We start from the raw sequence: 23,879 nt of genomic DNA on the forward strand, positions 1-23,879 counted from the left end.
TGATCTCAAGTGATCCACCCACCTTGGCCTCCCAAAATGCTGGGACTACAGGTGTGAGCCACCGCACCCGGCCGACAGTAGCTTTGTAGTAAGTTTTGAAGTTGGAAAGCATGAGTTGTCCAACATTGTTCTTTTTCAAGATTGTTTTGGTGATTCTGGGTTTCTTGCATTTCCTTACTTTAGGGTCAGCTTATCAATTGCTGAAAAACAATTCTCTTTTTCTCTTTGTTTGTTTTTATATCTGGCTTTGTGGCTGTGGCCTTCCTCAATGCTTGTTGATATTTAGGTGTGAAGTACCCATGGGCTTTCTGTGTGCTAGGACCCAAGTGCGGGAAGGTGAGTCCGGCAGGGGAAGGTGACCTCTTCAGTCCCTAATGTAGACTTTCACTGTCTCCCTGGGTCAGTATGGTGCCTTATCCCTATCGTCAACTGTGCTTGAAGTCTTTTATTATTATTATTATTATTTTAAGACAGGGTTTCACCATGTTGGTCAGTCTGGTCTTGAACTCCCGACCTCAGGTGATCCGTCCGCCTTGGCCTCCAAAGTGCTTGGATTACAGGCATGAGCCACCATGCCCGGCTATGTAATTTTTGGGCCAACACCTTTTTTTTTTTTGAGTCAGAGTCTCCTTTTGTCACCCAGGCTGGGTGCACTGGCCCCATCTTGGCTCACTACAACTTCCGTTTCCTGGGTTCAAGCGATTCTCCTACTTCAGCCTCTCAAGTAGCCGGAATAACAAGTGCACACCACTCCACTCGGTTCATTTTGTATTTTTAGTAGAGGCGTGGTTTCACCATGTTACCCAGGCTGGTCTTGAACTCTTGACCTCAAGCCATCCATCCACTTCAGCCTCACAAAGTGCTGGGATTACAGGCGCGAGCCACTATGCCCAGCCTATGCTTGAAGTCCTGAGTTTGGTTTCACCTACTGAGAGACTAAAAGTCTCTGCTTGGGATTAGGGAGGGGCACCTGCTTGGTTGAACTCTGGGGGACTCTGGGACTCTAATCGTTCCCAAGATAGGCTTTTACCAGTCCTCCTGTTTTTAGTCCCACTTCTGGCCTTGCTTTCAGAGGTACCTGGTACCCGTTGCTTGCCTCCTGTTGACCTGCCTCGTGGGCAGCTACATTTCCGTTTCCACACACTTGAGCCATTTTCCAAAATGTTGCTATTTCTGTTGTGTCTTTTCCTTCTTTCTGTGGATTTTTACCTTTTTGTATTGCTTTCCTGTCATTCTGTCATTTTGATGGAGTTTGAGAAGGGAACAGAGATAAATGTATGTGTAACCTGCCACGTGTACTGAGAGCTAAGGGAAGAACTGGCCTCAAGGAAGATGCTGGTGTCACTACTACTTTGTTTCCTTAGCAACAGTCCTGACAGGGAGCTCCTTCATTGTATTCTGTTCCTACGGATACACATTGCTCCTTTTTTATTTTTTGCTTTTTAAATTTTTTTAATTATTTTTTTTGTTTTGAGATGGAAGCTTGCTTTGTCACTCAGGCTGGAAGTAGAATGGTGCGGTGTCTACTTCCACTCACTGCAACCTCCACCTCCCAGGTTCCAGTGATTCTTCTGCCTCAGCCTCCCAAGTAGCTGGGATTACAGGCACCTGCCACCACGCCCAGCTAATTTTTGTATTTTTAGTAGAGATGGGGTTTTCACCATGCTGGCCAGGCTGATCTGGACCTCCTGACCTCATGTGATCCACCCACCTCAGCCTCCCAAAGTGCTAGGATTACAGGCATGAGCCATCAAGCCTGGCCTCCCTTTTTGTTTTTTTCTTTTTTGAGAGAGGGTCTCATTCTGTTGCCCAGGCTAGAGTGCAGTGGAGTGATCATGGCTTACTTCGGCCTTGACCACCTGGGTTCCGGTGATTTTCCCACCTCAGCCTCCTGAGTAGCTGGGAATATAGGCACACACCACCATGTCTGACTTTTTTTGTATTTTTTGTAGAAATGGGGTTTCTCCATGTTGCCTAGACTGGTCTTGAATTCCTGATCTCCAGCAATCTGCCTGAATTGGCCTCCCAAAGTGCTAGGATTACAGGCATGAGCTACTACGTCCAGCTGCCCCAGTTTTTCATTTGCATAATTTTCTATGCAAAATTTTTGCATCCTTTTCAGTTCAGCCAAATTAGCTGAGGTCTAAAGTACTCCTTTTAGTGCAGTCAAATTAGTTGAAGTCTCAACAAATTTGGTAACACTAGCCCAGCTTATATTAGGATCACTTGGGGAATTGTTAAATAACACAGCTGTCCCTGGCCTACCCCAGATCAATAAAATGGGAATCTCTGAGGATGGGGTTTGATGGTCAGTGTTTTTTTCTTAGTGCTCCTCAGATAATTGAAATGTCTAGAAAGAATGGAGAAGCACTGCTCCAAGGCATTTGATCCTTCATTAAGGATAATTTAACCTCATTCTACATTCAGTTCCATCTCTTATCTTATTGTTATCGTTCTCCCCCTTTTAGGTTTCCCCCCAAATCTTTGGTTTTCCCTAAAAACTCCTTCTTAAATGCAGTGTGTGCCTTTCAGCGCTAATGCCCTGTTATTGTACTGGAGCCCTGTTGGTGTGGCAGCAAAGTATTGGGAAGGGAAAGCATTCTGTAGCCTCATGGTCAAATCCCAGTCTTTTCATGGGCCTGTGTCCCAGGCTATGACTGTCACTTGTATTTAACTGTTTTTCTCCCCTTAGATGAAACAGAAAGGCTAAAGAGGGCTGGATTCAGGGGAATTTTCTTCCAGCAGGTGGGATAAGGCTCTGGTAAAGTCTTTTTCTCTGGAGGATAGGCCATTGCTCTGGGCATATTTCCCTGTGGTTACTTCCCACCACTAGTGCTAGAAGGGGATCTTTCTTGACTCTTTACCAGGAGAACCTTGTAAAGAATGATTAATTTTTTCTGTTTTATTTGCCAGTATATCACTAGCACCAAAACCAGTGCATAGTACATAATAGATGCTCAACTAATATTTGTTGAATGAATGAATGCCTTTATCTAAGCTCTATTTACCTAGATGTGGGAAATTTCTTAACTTATAATGATAATGAAGTGACGTTTCTGAGTGAAGTTAGTCCCTAGTATAGTATTTGCTATTGGGTTGTGTAGTGTTTGTTAGTATCTCTTTAATCTCAAACCCTGCCTGAGATGGGATTGTTGTAGACCAGTCGTTCTCAAGCTTTTTTGACTGCAACCTTTAGTAATACATATATTTTATATCTTAAAACAGTATATGGGCCAGGCACAGTGGCTCATGCCTGTAATCCCAGCACTTTGGGAGGCCGAGGCAAGCGGATTATGAGGTCAGGAGTTTGAGACCAGCCTGACCAACATGGTGAAACCCCATCTCTACTAAAAATATAAAAATTAGCCAGGCGTGGTGGCATGTGCCTGTAATCCCAGCTACTCAGGAGGCTGAGGCAAGAGAATTGTTTGAACACAGGAGGTGAAGGTTGCAGTGATCTGAGATTGTGCCACTGCACTCCAGCCTGGGCAACAGAGCAAGACTCTGCCTCAAAAAAAAAAAAAAAGTATATGTGTGTGTGTATATATATATATCTTAAAACATTATATGGATTTATATATACATATATGTAATATACACATATTTTATATTTATAAATGTACATTTATTTGATAAAACTTATTGTGAAATAATACTTTCCTTAATGTGTGATATATATATATATATATTTTTTTTTTTTTGAAATGGAGTCTCTCATTCTGTTGCCGAGGCTGGAATATAGTGGCATGATCTCAGCTTACTGAAACCTTTACCTTACTGGGTTCAAGCAGTTCTCCTCAGCCTCCCTAGTAACTGGGATTGCAGGCACCCCCCTGCTACCATGCCCTGCTAATTTTTGTAGTTTTAGTAGAGATGGGGTTTCACCCTGTTGGCCAGGCTGATCTCAAACTCTTGACCTCAAGCAACCCACCTGCCTTGGCCTCCCAAAGTGCTAGGATTACAGGTGTGAGCCACTGAGACTGGCCTACATTTTCTTTTTTTACAATCTTTTTATTTATTATACTTTGGTATGCAACCTTTATATTTTATACCTTATTAGTTTATATTTTTAAAATGGTTGTCAAAATTTATGTGGAAGGTAAGTTCAAAGGAAATATGTTATTTATATTTTTGAGACCAGATATCGTGACTCATGCTTGTAATCCCATCACTTTGGAAAACTGAGGTGGGAGGATCGCTTGAGCTCAAGAGTTCGAGACCAGCCTGAACAACATAGGGACCTTCTTCATCTGTACAAAAAATTTTTAAAAATTAGGTAGATCTAGTGGCTCGTGCCTATAGTCCCAGCTGTTTGGAAGGCTGAGGTGAGAGGATTGCTTGAACCCAGGAGGTTGAGGCTGCAGTGAGTCATTGGAAGGCTGAGGTGAGAGGATTGCTTGAACCCAGGAGGTTGAGGCTGCAGTGAGTCATGATTGTGCCACTGTACTCCAGCTTGGGTGACAGAGTGACATCCTGTCTCATATATATATATATATATATACACACACACACACACACACACACACACACATACACACATACACATATATATACATATATATGTATATACACGTATATTATAAATACTACAGAATTATATTTATGTGTGTGTATATATATATATATATTTTTTTTTGAGAAATTTCAGCAGATTTATGAGACTTAGTAAAGGGGGACATTTTGACTTTCCTTTCCCCCTCTCAATAAGTCCATTACTTTCTTCAATAACAAAATACTTTGTTCATCTGGTAACCTTTAGTTATATTTTAAACACTGTTTCCCCTTCTCTCCCTTCCTGCCTCAAGCTTAATTATGCTCACTCAGATTTTTGGAGTGATGAGGATGCAATTACTTTCCATGGCTTTTAGCAAGGAAGAAATTACTTGAGTACATGTGTGGAGTCATCTGTTTGTGTGACTAAGACAGATAAAGTCTGGGCGTCAGATTTCCTAAGCTGCTTGTAGCGGATAGTAGGGCTTTGCACCTAATTCACATTAGGAACCTTGTCTAAGATGGGAGGCAAAAGCTAAGAGGTTGAAAGTACTTTTATGGGGAGAGGATCTGTCTCATTTCTGTAGTTATTTTTCTTGTGACGGAGTCTTGCTCTGTTGTCCAGGCTGGAGTGCAGTGGTGCGATCTTGGCTCACTGCGCGACCTCTGCCTCCCAGGTTCAAGCGATTCTCCTGCCTCAGCTTCCCATGTAGTTGGGATTATAGTTGCGCCACCACTCCGGGCTAATTTTTGTACTTTTCATAAAGACAGGGCCTCACCATGTTGGCCAGGCTGGTTTCAAACTCCTGCCCTCAAGTTATCTGCCTGGCTTGGCATCCCAAAGCGCTGGGATTACAGGCATGAGCCATCGCATCCGGCTGGTTATTTTTTCTTTTTCTTTTCTTTTTTTTTTTTAAGCCCCTCCCCACCCCTTTCCAGGTTATTTTTTATTTTTATTTTTTGAGATGGAGTCTAGCCCTATCGCCCAGGCTGGGTCACTGCAACCTCCACCTCCCAGGTTCAAGCAGTTCTTCCTCAGCCTCCTAAGTAGCTGGGATTACAGATGCCCACCACCACACCTGGCTAATTTTTAGTATTTTTAGTAAAACGAGGTTTCACTATGTTGGCCAGGCTGGTCTCGAACTTCTGACCTCAAGTGATCCACTTGCTTCGGCCTCCCAAAGTGCTGGCATTACAAGGGTGAGCCACTGAGCCTGGTTCTGGCATGTTATTTTTCTTTTTAGTTTTTTTTTTTTTTAATTATTTTTCATAAAAATTTTTTTTTTTTTGCCCCATCTCCACTGAAACATGTTATTTTTCTTTATGCATCAATTGGAAAGGTTTTATAGATCCGGATGCCTGCCTTATATGTCAGGGTGGTATCTTGCTCATTAGATCTGGAACTCCAGACAAAGCTCTATAGAATAACATGGATTACTGTTAATGAACAGTGGACTGTAATTATAAAAGATATTGAGAAAGAAAACATGGTGGTGTTATCTACCCTGTCTCTCCTGCCTTCCCAGTTGGGTTTGTTCCTTCTGAGCCGCCTTCTTTTTTTTTTAGGCAGAATCTCTTGTTCTGTCACCCAGGCTGGAGTGCAGTGGCACTATCTTGGCTCACTGCAACCTCTGCCTCCCGGATTCAAGCAATTCTCTGCCTTAGCCTCCTGAGTAGCTGGGATTACAGGCGCCTGCCACCATGCCTGGCTAATTTTTGTGTTTTTAGGAGAGATTGGGTTTCACCATCTTGGCCAGGCTGGTCTTGAACTCCTGACCTTATGATCCATCCCCCTTGGCCTCCCAAGTGCTGGCATAACAGGCGTGAGCCACTGCGTCTTGACCCTTCTGAGCCTTCTTTAGAATTTATCTGATTGTTTTAGTTTCGCAGCCATGAAGTGTAGATCAAAAAGTTTGGTCTTTCTCCCATCGAACAGGCCATGTAGGGGCTTTGAGTTTCATTGTCTGAGAGTTAGGACCAAGAACTCAAGACTGCTCCAGTTCATGAGAACAAGATTGTTTAAAAACTACCATGAGTTGAGTTGCCTAAGGAATGAAGAGTCCCAATAGAAGTAAAGATTTCTAAAATATTCTTTTATTTTTAAAGTCTATAAATAATGGATTTCCAGCTTTTAGTGCTTTAATCCCTGTTAACTGAAAGCCCCAGGCTTAATTTGTAATTATTTATACTCTTTCCTCAATTATTCAAAATGTGATCTTTTGCTTCCCCTTAAAATTATTGTTCAGTTATGAAAGAGAACAAATATATAAAATGGTTCAGAGATGAAGATAAACAGTCATAAAAACCACCATCTGGATTTAATGAATATGAACATTTTACCATATTTACTCTAGAACTTTTTTCTTTGAAAGATAAAATGTTGCAGATACAGTTGAAGTTTATTTGGTCTCTTTCCTCCCTCTAATTCCCCTGCTCCCTCCTCCCGTGGAGGGAACTTCTGTTCTGAACTTGGTGCAGTTCCTTCCTGTCCGTGCTTTTCTACTTTTAAACATTTGTGTGTCCACAACATACACAGTTGTTTTGTGTCAGTTCAAGGGTACACCAAAGGCATCATACCAAGGCTGCCACTTGCCTTTTTTTTTTCCCTCTTGACATTATCGTTTGGGATCTGTACATGTGGATTACATTCATATATTTCAGGTACTATCAAGCATTCCATTTTAGAAATATATCACAATTTGTCCATTCCCCCATTGTTGGGTACTTAAGATTGTTTATGATTTTTGCCATTACAAATACTGCTATGATGAATATCCTTGAACATGGCTTCTTTTATGTGTGTTAGAGAATTCGCCCCCACTCCACCCTCGACAGCAAATACCTGGGGGTAGAATACTGGTTGGTCCTGAATTCCATGTCTTTAACTCTATTGGAGGTTGTCAGTTGCCATCTAATTTGCACTGCCTCCAGAGGCCTGTAAGACTTCTCACCAACACTTATTGTCAGGCTTCTCATCTCTTTCTAATATGATGGGTAGCAAAGAGAGTTGATCTTTTTACTGCTGCGCCAAAACAAATTTAGTCTAAGGGAATCAAAGCATTATCTTTTTGGCCAGGTGAAATGGCTCATGCCTGTAATTCCAGCACTTTGGAAGGTGGGGCTGGGAGGATTGCCTGAGGCTAGGAGTTCAGGATTGGCCTGGACCAGATGATGAGATCCTATCTCTATTAAGGAAAAACATTAGCTAGGTGTGGTGGCACATGCTTGTAGTCCCAGCTCCTCAGGAGGCTGAGGCAGGAGGATCACCAATCGAGGTTGTAGTGAACCATGATCATGTCACCGCACTTCACGCTGAGCACCTGTCTCAAAAAAACAGGTTGGTCCCATGATAGTGGGTTATCAGAACTTATTAACATTAGTGTCACTAAAGTTTGTATACAACCCCCAAGTATTAAATTTGACCGGCTTTGAAAAAGAATAAAAAAGAACTGAGATGGGAGTCTGTCTGCACGTTCAAGGGATAGTTGAACAGTGAGGAGGCCTGTGTGGCAGGGTCAGAGGATGGTGAGGGTGGGGGGACCCTGGGGAGCAGAAAGTGGGCTGTGAGGTCAGAGAAGTGTGTGGAAATCGGGGGAGGGTATTGCATAGGATGTCAAAGGTCATTTTCAGGTCTTTGGGTTTTACTTTTTTGTTGTTGTTTTTCAGGCAGGGTCTCTGTCACCCAGGCTGGAGTGTGGTAGTGCAATCATGGCTCACTGCAGCCTTGACTTCCCGGGCTCAAGTGATCCTCCCACCTCTGCCTCCTGTTTAGCTGAGACAATAGGAACATGCCATCACACCCAGCTAGTTTTTGTATTTTTTTTTTTTTTTTTGAGAGAAGGCATTTGATCGTGTTCCTTGGGCTGGTCTTGAACTACCTAGCACAAGATAATCCGCTCGCTTTGGCCTCCTGGAGTGCTGGGATTACAGGCAGGAGCCACTGGGCCCCCTGGCTTTTACTCTGATTTAGATAGTGTCTTAGTCCCTTTTGTGTTTCCATAACTGGGTAATAGAAACGGAATAATTTATAAAGAGAGTAGGTAATTAATGAAGAAAAGAGATTTATTCCTTGTATTTGAGTCTGGGAAGTCCAAGGTGGAGGGCCCACATCCTGGCGAGGGCCTTTGTACTCCACATCCCATGTGGAGGGAAAGGCAGGAGAGTGAGAGAGAACTCGAGGGGCTGAGCTTGCTTTTATAACAAACCTTATCTTGAGATAACCGCCCTAGCCCTTGAAGTAACATTAGTCTGCCCTCATGATCCAATCACCTCTTCAAGTCCCCACCTCTCAATACTGTTAGATTAAGTTTCCCAGCCTGCATGGTGGCTCATGCCTGTAATCTCAGCACTTTGGGAGGCTGAGGCAGGTGGATCACCTGAGGTCAGGAGTCGGAGACCAGCCTGGCCAACATGGTGAAACCCTGTCTCTACTAAAAATACAAAAATTAGCTGGACGTGCTGGCAGGCACCTGTAATCCCAGCTATTAGGGAGGCTGAGGCAGGAGAATTGCTTGACCTGGGAGGCTGAGGTTGCAGTGAGCCCAGATCGTGCCACTGCACTCCAGCCTGGGTGACAGAGCGGGACTCCATCTCAAAAAAAAAAAAAAAAGGCAGGGGGCTGGGTATGGTAGCTCATGCCTGTAATCCCAGGACTTTGGGAGGCTGAGGCAGGTGGATCACCTGAGATCAGGAGTTCGAGAGCAGCCTGGCCAACATGGTGAAACTCCATCTCTACTAATACAAAAACTAGCCTGGCGTGGTGGTGGGCACCTATAATCCCAGCTACTCAGAAGGCCTAGGCAGGAGAATTGCTTGAAACCTGGAGGCAGAGGCCACAGTGAGCTGAGATTGTGCCATTGCACTCTAGCCTGGGTGGCAGAGTGAGACTTCGTCCCTCCACCAAAAAAAAAAAAAAAAAAAAAAAAAGATTAATTTCCCAACACATTAACTTTGGAGAACATATTAAAATCATAGCAGATAGGAAGCTGCTGGATGGTTTTGGACATCAGAGTGACATGATCTGACTTACATTTTTTGAAAAATGTTACTCTGATTGCTGACTTCAGAGATTAGATTGAAGGGGGCAAAGGCCAGAAACAGAAAAAAAACAATAGTCCAGGTGAGTGACAATGGAGGTGGTGAGATGTGGTTGAACTTGGCAGTGTTTTACAGGTAGAACCAGCCAAGCCTGGTGGCTCACCCCTGTAATCCCAGCACTTTGGGAGGCTGAGGCGGACAGATCACAAGGTCAAGAGATTGAGACCATTCTGGCCAACATGGTGAAGCTCCATCTCTACTAGAAATACAAAAGTGAGCTGGATGTGGTGGCACACGCCTGTAATCCCAGCTACTAGGGAGGCTGAGGCAGGAGAATCACTTGAACCCGGGAGGTGGAGATTGCAGTGAGCTGAGATTGTGCCACTGCATTCCAGTGTGGCAACGGAGCAAGACTACGTCTCAAAAAAAAAAAAAAAAAAAAAAGTAGAACTAACAGTTTATCAGCAGATTGAATGTGGGGTGTGAGAAGGAAAGAGGAAGTTAGCCCCAGAGAGTTGGCTTGTACTGCAAGATGGAAGGTCAGGAATGGAGATAGGGAAGACCGAGGAACAGGTTTGGGGGAAAATATCAGAAGCTCAATCTTGTCACTAGGCCAGTGGATCTGAGGGTCAGAGGCTCAAGGCTGAGGGCTGGACACACCCATATGGGGTCATCAACAAAGAGATGGTATTGAATAGGCCAGGCTCAGTGGCTTACACCTATAATCCCAGCACTTTGGGAGGCCAAGACAAGAGGATCACCTGAGGTCAGGAGTTCGAGACCAGCCTGACCAACATAGTGAAACCTTCTCTCTACTAAAAATACAAAAATTAGCTGGGCTGTGGTGCCATGCACCTGTAATCTCAGCTACTTGGGAGGCTGAGGCAGGAGAATCGCTTAAACCTGGGAGGTGGAGGTTGCAGTGAGCCAAGTTGTGTCATTGTACTCCAGCCTGGGCAACAGAGGGAGACTCCATCTCAAATATGTGAGTGAATGAATGAATGAATCAACAAAGGGATGGTATTCAAAGCTTGAGACAGGATGAGATAACTGAGAAGAGGCAGAAGGCTTGAGCTGTGGGACACTGATGGCTTGAGGTTGAGGAGGGGGCAGGAGCCAACTAAGAAGGCTCAGGTGAGGCAGGAGGAGGGTCAGGCAGGAGCAGTGTCCTGGGAGGGAAGAAAGTGGTTAAACGGTTAAAGGATGATCAGTTGTGTCTGATGCTGCAAATAGATCACTCATGTAAGAGGAGATGGAGAATCACTATGGGATTTGGTAACCTGGAGGTCTCTCTGGAGCTCTTGATAAGAAGAGTTTGGTATTGTATTCCACTTGCTAAGTAACATTTCAGAGGTTTCCACTGGAAGTAAAATGCATATTACAGATTAGTCTAGAAAAACTAGCCACTTTAAATCTTTTTGGAAATGGGATATATCTCATAAATAAGGCAAATTCTGTTTGAGTTTGCTAAAAATCTTGAAGCATGAAATTGACTTTAGCTATGGAAAATGTCAAAATCATTGTCACTTAGCTGTAGCTACATTTATTTAAATTTAAATTATAAAATAGAGCCAAGGTTTCACTGTGTTTCCCAGGCTGGTCTTGAACTCCTGGGCTCACATGATCCTCCTGCCTCAGCCTCCCAACGTGCTGGGATTACAGATGTGAGCCACTGCGCCTGTCCTGTAGCTACATTTAATTCTTATATGAAGGGCTTTCGTTCTTTTTTTCTTTTCTTTTTTTTTGTGATGGGATCTTACTCTGTACCCCAGGCTGGGGTGTAGTGATGTGATCGCAGCTCACTGCAACCTCTGCTTACCAGGTTCAAGTGATTCTCCTGCCTCAGCCTCCTGAGTAGTTGGGACTTCAGGGGTGTGTCACCACACCCGCTAATTCTTATATTTTTAGTAGAGATGGGGTTTCACCATGTTGGCCAGGCTGGTCTTGAATTCCTGACCTCAAGTGACCCACCTTTGTTGACCTCCCAAAGTGTTAGGATTACAGGTGTGAGCCACTGTACCCGGCCAAGGGCTTTGGTTTTTACAGTAATATGGTTAGTTTTTTTCTTTTTTCTCCTAATCAATGCAATAACCACTTCTTTTTTTTTTTTTGAGATGGAGTTTCCCTCTTATTACCCAGGCTGGAGTGCAATGGCGCGATCTCGGCTCACCGTAACCCCCACCTCCTGGGTTCAGGCAATTCTCCTGCCTCAGCCTCCTGAGTAGCTGGGATTACAGGCATGCGCCACCATGCCCAGCTAATTTTTTGTATTTTTAGTAGAGACGGGGTTTCACCATGTTGACCAGGATGGTCTTGATCTGTTGACCTCGTGATCCACCCGCCTCAGCCTCCCAAAGTGCTGGGATTACAGGCTTGAGCCACTGCGCCCGGCAATAACCACTTCTTAAAGCTCAACAGCTCCTTAAGACGTTAGGCACTGGGCTTGGTGGTATGAGCCTGTATTTCCAGCTATTCAGGAGGCTGAGGCAGGTGTATCCTTTGAGTGCAGAAGTTTGAGGCTGCAGTGAGCCATGATTGTGCCTGTGAATAGCCACTGCCCTCTAGCCTGGGCAATACAGTCTAAATAGTACCTCTAATAATAATAATACTGAAGTACAAAAAAGAAAATGGGAAGTCAGGGAGAGAGGAAACATACAAATAGAATGACAGAAGGTATTAATGATGTTGAATAGGACAGGACTTTTGGCCAGGCTTGGTGGCTCATGCTTATAATCCCAGCACTTTGGGAGGCTGCGGCAGAAGGATAGGCTGAAGCCAAGAGTTGGAGACTAGTCTGGGCAACATAGCGAGAATCTGTGTCTACAACAACAATGAAAAAATGGTGGAGTTGTGGTGGCACATCTGTAGTCCCAGCTACTCAGTTATTCAGGAGGCCAGAGTGAGAGGATCGCTCGAGTGTAGGAGTTCAAGGCTGCAGTAAGCATGATTCTGCCACTGCACTCCAGCCGGGTGACAGAGTGAGATACCATCTCTAAAGTACGTAAGACACAAAAGCATAAGAATTTAACAGGAACAGTTCTCTCTCTCTCTTTTTTTTTTTCTAAATAGAGACAGGGTTTCACTATGTTGGCCAGGATGGTATCCATCTCTTGATCCCGTGATCCACGCACGTCGGCCTCCCAAAGGGCTGGGATTACAGGGGTGAGCCACCGTGCCAGGCCTGGGAGCAGTTCTCAAGTGTGGTCCTTAGACATCCGGAGGCCTCCCAGACTCTTTTAGGGTTTTGCAAGGTTGAAACTATATATATTTATATATTTGTGAGACAGAGTCTTGCTGTTGTCACCCAGGCTGGAGTACAATGTCGCAATCTCGGCTCACTGCAACCTCCGCCTCCCAGGTTCCAGCAATTCTCCTGCCTAAGCCTCCTGAGTAGCTGAGATTACAGGTACCCGCCACCACACCCAACTAATTTTTGTATTTTTAGTAGAGATGGGATTTCACCATGTTGTCCAGGCTGGTCTCGAAGAGTGCTCGTACACATGCAAATTGAATGATAGAAGGTATTAATAATATTGAATAGAACAGGAATTTTGGCCAGGCTTGGTGGCTCATGCTTGTAATCCCAGCACTTTGGGAGGCTGCGGCAGAAGGATAACTTGGGACACCTCGGCCTCCCAAAATGCTGGGATTACAGGCGTGACCCACCTTTCCCAGCCAAAACTGTTTTCATAATGAATGAACACTTTGCCTTGTCACTGTGCTCCCATTTGTACCAATGGTCCAGAAGCAAAGGTGAGTAAAGCAGTTGGTGCTAGCATGAATTGGGGTGTTGCTGTGGTCATGGTATTCTTCACCACACACTCTCAGTATCAAGGAAAGAAAAAGTCAGGTTCACCTAAGAATGTCCTTGATGAAATGGTAAAATTCATTAATTTTATGAAGTCTTGACTCCTGAGCACGTCTTTTAATATTCTGTGTGCTGAAGTGGGCAGTCCTCCAAAAGCCCTTCTGCTGCCTGTTGAAGTATAATCGTGTGTTGGGAGGAAGCACGGTTGTTTGAATTGAGAGCTAAATTAATTGCTTTTTGGGTGAAGTACCATTTTTACTTAAACAACTAACAGACAAATGTGTTACTAGATTTGTGTATTTGGCAAGACTTTTCTTGAAAACGAATGAAGTGAGCCCGACACTTCAAGGAAAACAACGCAGTATTTGTTACCAATGATAAAATATGAGGCTTTTGGGTTTTTCCTTTTTTAAAAAAAAAAGTGGCCGAGTGCGCTGGCTCACACCTGTAATTCCAGCACTTTGAGAGGTCGAGGTGTGTAGATCACTTGAGGTCAGGAGTTCGAGACCAGCGTGGCCAACATGGCCAAACCCCATCTCTACTAAAAATACAAAAGTTAGCCAGGTGTGGTGGTTGGTGCCTCTAATTCTAGCTACTCAAAAGGCTGAGGCACAAGAATCACTTGAATCTGGGGGGTGGAGGTTGCAGTGAGGTGAGATCTTGGTACTGCATCCATCTAGCTTGGGTGATGGAGTGAGACTCTGTCTAAAAAACAGAAAAGGCAAAGTAGCAGAGATGATGGAAGGAGGGAGGAAGGGGAGTAAATATGAATTTTCAAGTGAAAATTAGACTTTTGGAATGTTTATATCTACTTCCCAGAGCTCAGTGGCTTCCCAGTGCCTAAAGACCTGACTGAGGAGATGAGTGGTGACATTCACCAATGTGATTTTTGGATATTGCATAATGAAATGTGTCAACATTTGGAAAATCTGCATAACTCACTGAACCAATATTTTTCAAATGATAAATGATGATGTTCCAAAATCACAAACAAGAAAAAGATTGATTCAACGTATAAGATAGACTTGCTTCTAGGCAAGATGGAGTGATAGGGACACCTGATGGCAAATGATGCTGCACATTGTTTTGTGTGGCAGTTAGTCATTTGGGTATCTTCTTTGGACAAATGTTCAGATCTTTTACCCATTTAAAGATTTTTTTTTTTTTTTTGAGACAATTTTACTTTGTTGCCCAGGCTGAAGTGCAGTGGCGTGATCTCCAGCTCACTGCAACCTCCGCCTTCCTGGTTTAAGCAATTCTTCTGCCTCAGACTCCTGAGTAGCTGCAATTCAGGCACCCGCCACCACACCCAACAGATTTTTTATATTTTAGTTGAGATGGGGTTTCATCATTACGGCCAGGTTGGTCTCCAACTCCTGACCTCAGGTGATCCACCCACCCTGGCCTCCCAAAGTGCTGGGATTACAGATGTGAGCCACCGTACCTGGCCTACCCATTTAAAGAATTCTATTAGTTGTCTTTTTGTTTTCCCTAATTTATTTCTTTAGCATTATACTTTAGCAAGGATTATGGTCAAATGGTCAAATTCCACTCATTTGGCCAGAGACCCTCCTTTAGGTTTTCGCAGAAAACTTCTTCCACATGTAGACCCTAGATTAGCGGTCTCTTTGTTGTTTTGTTGTTGTTGTTGAGACGGAGTCTCGCTCTGTTACTGGGCTGGAGTGCAATGGTGCAATCTCTGCTCACTACAACCTCTGCCTCCTGGGTTCAAGCGATTCTTCTGCCTCAGCCTCCTGAGTACCTGGGACTACAGGCATGCACCACCACGCCCAGCTAATTTTTGTATTTTTAGTTGAGACGGGGTTTCACCATGTTGGCCAGGATGGTCTCAATCTTGTCACCTTGTGATCTGCCCACCTTGGCCTCCCAAAGTGCTAGGATTACAGACGTGAGCCACTGCACCCAGCCCTTTCTATTTTTTTTTTTTTTTTAATAAGAAGGGGTTTCACCTTGATGGCCAGGCTGATCTTGAACTCCTGACCTCTCAGGTGATCCACTCACCTTGACCTCCCAAAGTGCTAGGATTATAGGCGTGAGCCACCGCGCCCAGCCCTTTCTATTGTTAATCTGTGATGTTCTTTTTGAAGATGTCTTATTAGACTCTCCTTCCTCTAGACTTTGCTATAACAGTTCTATGTCCTTTCTAATCTATCCTAAGACCTATCCAGATTCAATAAGTACATTATAAAACAAACTATAGCCTGGTTGCAGTTCCTTGGATATTTATATTTTCTTGCCTCTGTTTAAGCTTAAATATTAAAATTGAGTTCAGCTCCTCAGTTTTCTTATCAGATATTCTCTAAACTCTCTTTTCTGTTTGTCTTACAGCTTCACGGTGATGATATGGCATCTGCCAGCTCCAGCCGGGCAGGAGTGGCCCTGCCTTTTGAGAAGTCTCAGCTCACTTTGAAAGGTGAGTGGCACTGTGTGAAGTCTTTATCCTGTCTATGGCTATGGAAGAGGGGAAATCTAACCACACCTTTGTCTGGAGAACGACATTTTGTGAAATAGCTTATGAATGTAACTGTTTATTCTCATAGGATTGTCATATTGTAGCTGGGACTCTTGAAGAAGAAAGAAAGGAGCAGGAAAATAAGGCATTTTTGACTAAAATTGTCTAAAATGGCGATTTCAGCCCAGGTGCAGAGGCTTATGCCTGTAATTTAGCACTTTGGGAGGCTGAGGCAGGAGGATCCCTTAAGCCCAGAAGTTCAAGACCAGCCTGGGAAACACAGAGAAACCCTTTATCTACAAAACATAAAATAATTAGCCAGGCATCGTGGTGTATACAAGCTGGTCCTAGCTATTGAAGAGATTGAAGTGGGAGGATCACTTGGGCGTGGGAGTTTGAGGCTGCACTGAGCCATGATCGCACCACTGCACTCCAGCCTGGGCTAGAGGAGAGACCCTTTCTCTAAAACAAAACAAAATAAAATAAAAACTGAATAAAATAAAATGGTGCTCTCTTCATGCCCCAGGCTCATTGCTACCTGTACTCACTCCCTCGGTGTTTCATTCAAACTCATGGCTTTAAATGCCACCAATAGGAGATCGCTCCTGTGGGCTTTTCCTCTGAACTCCTAATTTATATCCAGTAGCCAGCTTTTTACCTTCACTTGAATATTTAGTAAACATCTGAAATTTAGCCTGTCTATAGCTGAGCTCCTGGGTGTTTTTTTCCTCACAGCTGTATCTAACCCATCAGCATATCTGGTTGACTCAATCTTCAAAATGTGTCACTAAAAATTCAGCCACTTCTCACCACCCCTAGGTCCCAGCCTAGTCCAGGCCACCACTGTCTCCGCCTTGGGTTAAGGAGTTCGCCTCCTGTCTTGTCTCTCTGCTTCTGCACTTTGTCCTTCGGTCACACAGCAGCCAGTGATCTTGTTAAAATGTAAACTGGGGCCAGGTGAGGTGGCTCATGCCTGTAATACCAGCACTTTGGGAGGCCAAGGCAGGAGGATCACTGGAGCCCAGGAGTTTGAGACCAGCCTGAGCAACAGAGTGAGACCTCTGTCTCTACAAAAAATCGGAGGCTGAGGTGGGAGAATTGCTTGAGCCCAGAAGTATGAGGCTGCAATGAGCTGTGATGGTAACTCCTCTGCTCAAACCATTCAAGGGTGCTCCATTTCACAGTACAAGTCAAAGCTTCCATGTGGAATGACCCTTCCCTATCCCACATTTCTTATCTCCTGTTGCTGGTTTACATTTACTCTGCCTCAGCCTCCTTGCTCTTCAGTGAATACACTGGGCAGGCGTCTGCCTCTGGGCCTTCACACTTGCTGTTCCTGCTGAGTGGAATGCTTTTCACTTCCTTACATCTTTAGGCCTTTTCTTGAAAGCTGCCCTCTTTCTGATCCCCTGATCCAAGGCCACCTTCCTCCTTGACTTCATCACATCTATTTTCCTCCTTTCTTTATATTTTCTTCTCAGCCCTTGTCACTATTTAATTTATGTCATTAGTTCCTCTCCTTCAATAGAATGTACGATCCACAGTAACAGAGATTTTTGTCTGCTCTGGTCACTGTGAACTACCCCGGCCACTAGAACAGTCAGTGCCTGACACATACTGGGCCGCCAGTAAATAGTGCCTGAATGAAAGGATGTTGCTTGAGGTTCCATAGCTCTGCAGTCGTCACACATGGGAGAGTAGCTCTCAGTATCTGAGCTCAGGCCCCTCAGCCTGGTCCTCCGGAGGCAAAATTGTATCTCTTGAGAATATTTTTCATGAGTATTTTTGAAATGCAAATGTTATTTATATAATATACTCAGGTAGTTCAAAATTCTTACTTTTTAATTTTATTATTATATTTTGAGACAGAGTCTCCCCCTGTCGCCCAGGCTGGAGTACAGTGGTGCCATCTTGGCTCACGGTGACTTCCGCCTCCTGGGTTCAAGTGATTCTACTGTCTTAACTTCCCAAGTAGCTGAGATTACAGGTGTGTGCCACCATGCCCGACTAATCTTTTTTGTTTGTTTTTGAGACGGAGTCTTGTTCTGTCGTCCAGGCTGAAGTGCAGTGGCATGATCTCGGCTCACTGTAACCTCTGCTTCCCAGGTTCAAACGATTCTTCTGCCTCAGCCTCCTGAGTAGCTGGGACTATAGGTGTGCACCACCACACCTGGCTAAGTTTTGTATTTTTAGTAGAGATGAGGTTTCACCAAGTTGGCAAGGCTGGTTTCAAACTCCTAGCCTCAAGGGATCCACCCACCTCAGCCTCCCAAAGTGCTGGGATTATAGGTGTGAGCCACCATGCCCAGCTATCCTTGCTTTAAGATTAAACTATAGGCTGGGTGTAGTGGCTCATGGCTATAATCCCATCGCTTGGGGAGGCTGAGGTGGATGGATTGCTTTGAGCTCATGCTCAAAGTTTGAGACTAGCCTGGGCAACGTGTAAATACCATCATTACAAAAAATGCAAATATGAGCCAGACCTGGTGGTTCACACCTGTAGTCCCAGCTGCTTGGGAGGCTGAGGTGGGAGGATCACTTGAGCCCCAGAGGTGGAGGCTGTAGTGAGACCAGATCACACCACCACATTGCAACCTAGCCGGCAGAGGGAGACCCTGTCTCAAAAAAAAAAAAAAAAGATAAAACTATAAATTTCTCTCAAAATAAGCTTGGCCCATGCCCAGGAATGAATGACCAAGGACAGCTTGGACATCAGGAGTAAGATGGAGTCAACTGTGTTGGACTTCTCTGTCATAGTTTTGCAAAGGCAGTTTCACAATCAGATAAATGTAGAATTTGGTGCATTCTATAAAACAGCCGGTGAAAGTCTTTAAAAATGATTGTCACCTTGGCAAAGCTGCTAGGATTATACATACAAGAAAAAAACTAAAGTTAAACAAAAGTCATTGCCATGGAAAAGAAGGGAGGACATTCTAGACTTTAAAGGATTAAGGAGATAGTAGCCACAGGCAATTTGCATTTATTGATTAGATACTGAATTGGGGGAAAATGGCTTTAAAAATATGTGTGGGGACTGGGCAGTGGCTCATGTTTGTAATCCCAACGCTTTGGCAAGCTCTGGCGGGTGGATCACTTGAGGCCAGGCAGATTCCTTGAGCCCAGGAGTTTGAGATCAGCCTGGCCACTGGGGCGAAACCCTGTCTCTACAAAGAAAGTAAAAAGTTAGCCAGGCATGGTAGTGCATGCTGGTAGTCCCAGCTACTCTGGAAGATGAGGTGGGAGGATCACTTCAGACGAGGAGATGGAGGCTGCAGTGAGCTGTGATTGTGTCACTGTACTCCAGCCTGTCTACAACCTACTTTGAAATGGTTTACCAAGAAAAAAAGTGTGGATATATACACACACACATACATACATGGAGACATAGATGACATTTATCTATAACCTGTGGTGTCTAATAGAATAGTCACTGTAGTCACATAGAACTATTTACACTTCATTAAAATTATCTGACATTTAAGAATTGTATCCTATTTGCACTAGCCATATTTCAAGTGTCAGTAGCCACATGTGTCTCATGGGAGGGTATTGGACAGCACAGGTGTGGAATATTTCTTCATCACAGAAGTTCTCTTGGGTAGTGATGCTGTAGACACACACACACATACACACACACACATACCAACAGAAAGCAGATGCGGCAAAATGATAACAATTGGTGAAGAGTATACAGTATTTATTGTTTTATGTCAACTTTTTTTTTTTTTTGAGACAGACTCTTGCTCCATTGCCCAGGCTGGAGTGCAGTGGTGCAATCTCAGCTCACTGCAACCTCCACCTCTCGGGTTCAAGCAATTCTTGTGCCTCAGCCTCCTGTGTAGCTGGGACTACTGTGTTGCCCCACCATGCCCAGCTAATTTTTGTATTTTTAGTAGAGACAGGGTTTTGTTATGTTGCCTGGGTGGGTCTCAAACTCCTGGCCTCAAGTGATTCTCAGCCTCCCAAAGAGCTGGGATTACTCGGCTTCAAAATAAGAATACTAGCTGGGCGCGGTGGCTCACGCCTCTAATCCCAGCACGTTGGGAGGCTGAGGTGGGTGGATCATCTGAGGTCAGGAGTTCGAGACCAGCCTGACTAGTATGGTGGAACCCCATCTTTAAAAAAAAAAAGTAAATAAAAAAAAAGAATACTAAATGCCACATACACGATCCTAGTTGGGGACCCACACCAGAACAAATCTTTGTTTCTTTCCTTCTTTCTTGCTCCTTTGCTCTCTTGCTTTTTTTTTTTTTTTGCTATGATGGGCATTGATAGGACAATTGGCAAAGCGTGAATAAAGTCTGTAGATTAGATCTTAGTATTATAAAACATTAAATGTCCTGATTTTGATCATTGTGCTATTGGTTATGTTAGAAAATGTGTTTGTTGGGAAATATACCCAGAAGTGTTTAGGAGTAAAGGGGCACAACGTCTACAGCTTACTCTCAGAGTTTCAGGAAAAAATGTGCATGTGTATGAGCACAGAGACTCCTTAACTTACAGTGGGGTTACATCTTGAAAAATCCATCCTAAGTTGAAAATATTGCAAGTTGAGAATGCATCTGACACTCCTAACCTGCCGAGTGTCATAGCCCAGCCTAGCCTACCCTAAATGTGCTAAGGATACCTGAATTAGCCGAGGACACTTCCATAACCTGCAGCTAGGTGAGATGATCTGGAAAAGCAGGATATGGCCGAGTATCAGTTGTTTGCCCCATGATCACGTGGCTGACTGGGGCTTGGGCTCACTGCCTCTACCCAGAGTACTGCATGTGACTATTCGGCAAAAAGACCAAAATCCAAAATTTAAAGTGCGGTTTTTTACTGAATGCATATCCTTTCCCACCATTGTAAAGTCAAACGCCCTAAGTCGTGCACCATTTGTAGTCTCCATTTTTTAAAGGCATGTAGATCCATGCTCTTACCACCAGGTGGCCTCAGTTAACCTTGGTCCGTGCGTTAATCACTGCGCCTCATTTTTCTACCCTGGGCCATGCCTCAGTATCACAAAATTTTATTCCTAGTACTGTCCCCTTGTCGCTTCTGAATCTTAGCCACAGCTGATTTTTAAAAATCTCTTGACTTCCTCCCTTCTGTTCCTTTGGGGCCTGGAGAAGACAGTTACTGCTATAAAAAATCTGAAGGTGAATTTGGCCTTTGCTGAGTTGTAGACACCACTGTAGGACTGTCACCTTTGCGAAGAGTCTGGAAGGGAGAGATTTGCTTATACTCAAACAGGGAAGCTCAGGCTAGCATAGTCTTGCCATCATGGGCAAGGGAGCATCAGTTGTATCTCTGATTTGGGGCAGGATGGGAGATGTCTAGATGTGTTTCACCCTGGCGACCTGGTGTTTCCACCTTGGGTGATGTACACTAGGATGCCTATCTAGCTCCTCATCATGATGCTTGCTAAGCTCTGTGCTCCGTGAGTCAGTCTTTGGTTTGCTGGTCCCAAATGAGTATCAGAATTGTTGCCACATGAGGGCTATGAGCAGAAGTAGAAACATAGATGGCTAACGACACATGGAAAAAATATTCAACCTCAGCGGCCCACCTCGGCCCTCCAAAGTGCTGGGATTACAGGCGTGAGCCACCATGCCCAGCCAATTTGTAACTTTTAATGGAAATAAAGATAATCTTCTTAATATTTCACATTAGATAAATTAAATCTAATATTCCACAGAGCAACAATAGAACAAATAAGTAAAGTTCAATAATGATATGCAGCATGGTGTGGAATCAGGCTGGCTAGGTGCACAGTCTGGCTTGTGGCTCCCTGGCTATATAGCCTGGGGCAATGACCTCGCCTCTCAAGCCTGTTTTCTTCTGGGTAAGATGGGGTGATAATGTATTCCCTGCCTCATGGGTTTGTTGTGAGAATTCAGTTAGAAAATGTATGCACATGGCAGAGTGTCTTTAGTAAGTACTCATAAAATCTTAAATATTATTTTTATTGCAATTAAAATTTATAAATTGGCCATGCATGGTAGCTCACGCCTGTAATCTCAGCACTTTGAGAGGCTGAGGCAGGTGGATCACCTGAGGTCAGGAGTTTGAGACCAGCCTGGCCAACATGGTAAAACCCCGTCTCTACTAAAAATATAAAAATTAGCCGGGTGTGGTGGCATGCACCTGTAATCCCGGCCCGAAGGCTGAGGCAGGAGAATCACTTGAACCCAGGAGCGGGAGGCTGCAGTGAGCCAAGATCGCGCCATTATACTCCAGCCTTGGCAATGAGAGCGAAACTCTGTCTTACATATATATAATATTTATTTATTTATTAGATACGGGGTCTTGCTATGTTCCCAGGCTGTTCTTAAAACTCTTGAACTCCTGGGTTGAAGGAGTCCTCCTGCCTTGGCCTCCCAAAATGCTGGGATTCCAGGCATGAGTTACCATGCCCAGCCTTAGCTATTATCTCACTATGTGTTTTGTTTTGTTTGTTTGCTTTTTTTTTTTTTGAAGACGGAGTCTCACTCTGTCGCCTAAGCTGGAGTGCAGTGCCATGAGCTCGGCTCACTGCAACCTTAGCCTGCCAGATTCAAGTGATTCTCCTGTCTCAGTCTCCCGAGTAGCTGGAACTACAGGTGCCCATGCCCATCTAATTTTTTGTATTTTAGTAGACATGAGGTTTCACCATTGCTCAGGCAATCTGCCAGCCTTGGCCTCCCAAAGTGCTAGGATTACAGGCATGAGCCACCGCCCCTGGCCTACACTATGTGTTTTTAACTCATGTGATTTGTAAAAGTGAAAAAGTGTAGCCCTCTGGTAAATTGAATATACTCTGGTGTAGCCCTGATGGTGGGGGCTCCATGGGTTTACCTTTCTTGGAAAGGAATGGGCAGTTTTAAGAACTTTAAAAAATGTTCATGTCGGCTGGGCGCGGTGGCTCACGCCTATAATCCCAGCACTTTGGGAGGCTGAGGCGGGTGGATCATGAGGTCAAGAGATCGAGACCATCCTGATCAACAAGGAGAAACTCTGTCTCTACTAAAAATACAAAAATTAGCTGGGCATGGTGGTGCACGCCTGTAGTCTCAGCTACTCGGGAGGCTGAGGCAGGAGAATTGCTTGAGCCCAGGAGGCAGAGATCGCGCCATTGCACTCTACCCTGGGTAACAAGATCGAAACTCCGTCTCAAAAAAAAAAAAAAAAAATTAAAAATGTTCATGTCCTTTGGAGGAATACTCAAGAAAGGCATGCGGATGTATACTTTCACAATAATTTCCCCAGAGTGAATAATTGCAAGAAGTCTATTCAAAAGTGAAAGAATATGGGCTTGTATTATAGTCGTTTAAGATTGACTTATGGGGGTGAAGAACTTTTAAACAATTGAAGAAATAAAAGATGAAAATCTAGAAGGCAATTTCCCAATGATAAATTGGTAATGATGGTCACCGGCGGTTATCCCAGTGGTTTCAGGTTAGGGATGATTTTTTTTCTTATATTTCATATTGTTTTGTGTGTGTGTACTCACCTTTCTTTAAAAAGTTTTTAAAATCAAGACAAAACAAAAGTTACTGATTTATTTTTTTAAAGAAACAATGAAAAAGAGCTGGAACATCTGCCACAGGGGGGCATCTGGGAGCCCTGGGACTCATCTTCGACTTTTTCGTTCTTTCTCACCCAGTGGTGTCTGCAAAGCCCAAGGTGCATAATCGTCAACCTCGAATTAACTCCTACGTGGAGGTGGCAGTGGATGGACTCCCTAGCGAGACCAAGAAGACTGGGAAGCGCATTGGGAGCTCTGAGCTGCTCTGGAATGAGATCATCATTTTGTAAGCAAAAGCTTCTTTTTGCGGGCAGTAAGATGGGGGAAAGAGAGAGGGTGCTCCGAGGGGGTTGTGGGAGGTACAGATTCCCTGCGGTACCTCTGACTTTTTCTGCCTGTGGTACCCAAGATGCCTCTCTTTAGGTGTTCCTACACCATTGAGCTCATAGAGCGTTCATTATTAGCTAGAGGGTTACAGGGTCAGCTTTGAGGGGGGCAGGGATATATGTGGGTATCTGTCTGTTTTGATTCCCCCTCCCCAAGATGTCAGCAGTTTAGTTTAACTGTTTTCTTCTAAG

General features: G+C 44.2%; 1 protein-coding gene across 10 annotated transcripts in view; it reads left to right on the plus strand.

The window, feature by feature from the left end:
• Positions 1-23,879, plus strand: part of WWP2 (WW domain containing E3 ubiquitin protein ligase 2) — a 179,724-nt gene that overhangs the window by 10,034 nt on the left and 145,811 nt on the right. For 9 of the 10 annotated variants that reach the window (NM_001319872.1, XM_054248419.2, XM_035281558.3 and 6 more), the window contains 2 exon segments: positions 15,686-15,770; positions 23,440-23,587. In NM_001319872.1, the coding sequence (NP_001306801.1) occupies positions 15,701-15,770; positions 23,440-23,587 (218 nt within the window). In that variant the 5' untranslated portion in view covers positions 15,686-15,700. 10 annotated transcript variants of the gene reach the window in all.

The sequence above is a fragment of the Callithrix jacchus genome, chromosome 20 (genome assembly GCF_049354715.1).
Source record: "Callithrix jacchus isolate 240 chromosome 20, calJac240_pri, whole genome shotgun sequence".
NCBI classification, from domain to species: Eukaryota; Metazoa; Chordata; class Mammalia; order Primates; family Cebidae; genus Callithrix; species Callithrix jacchus.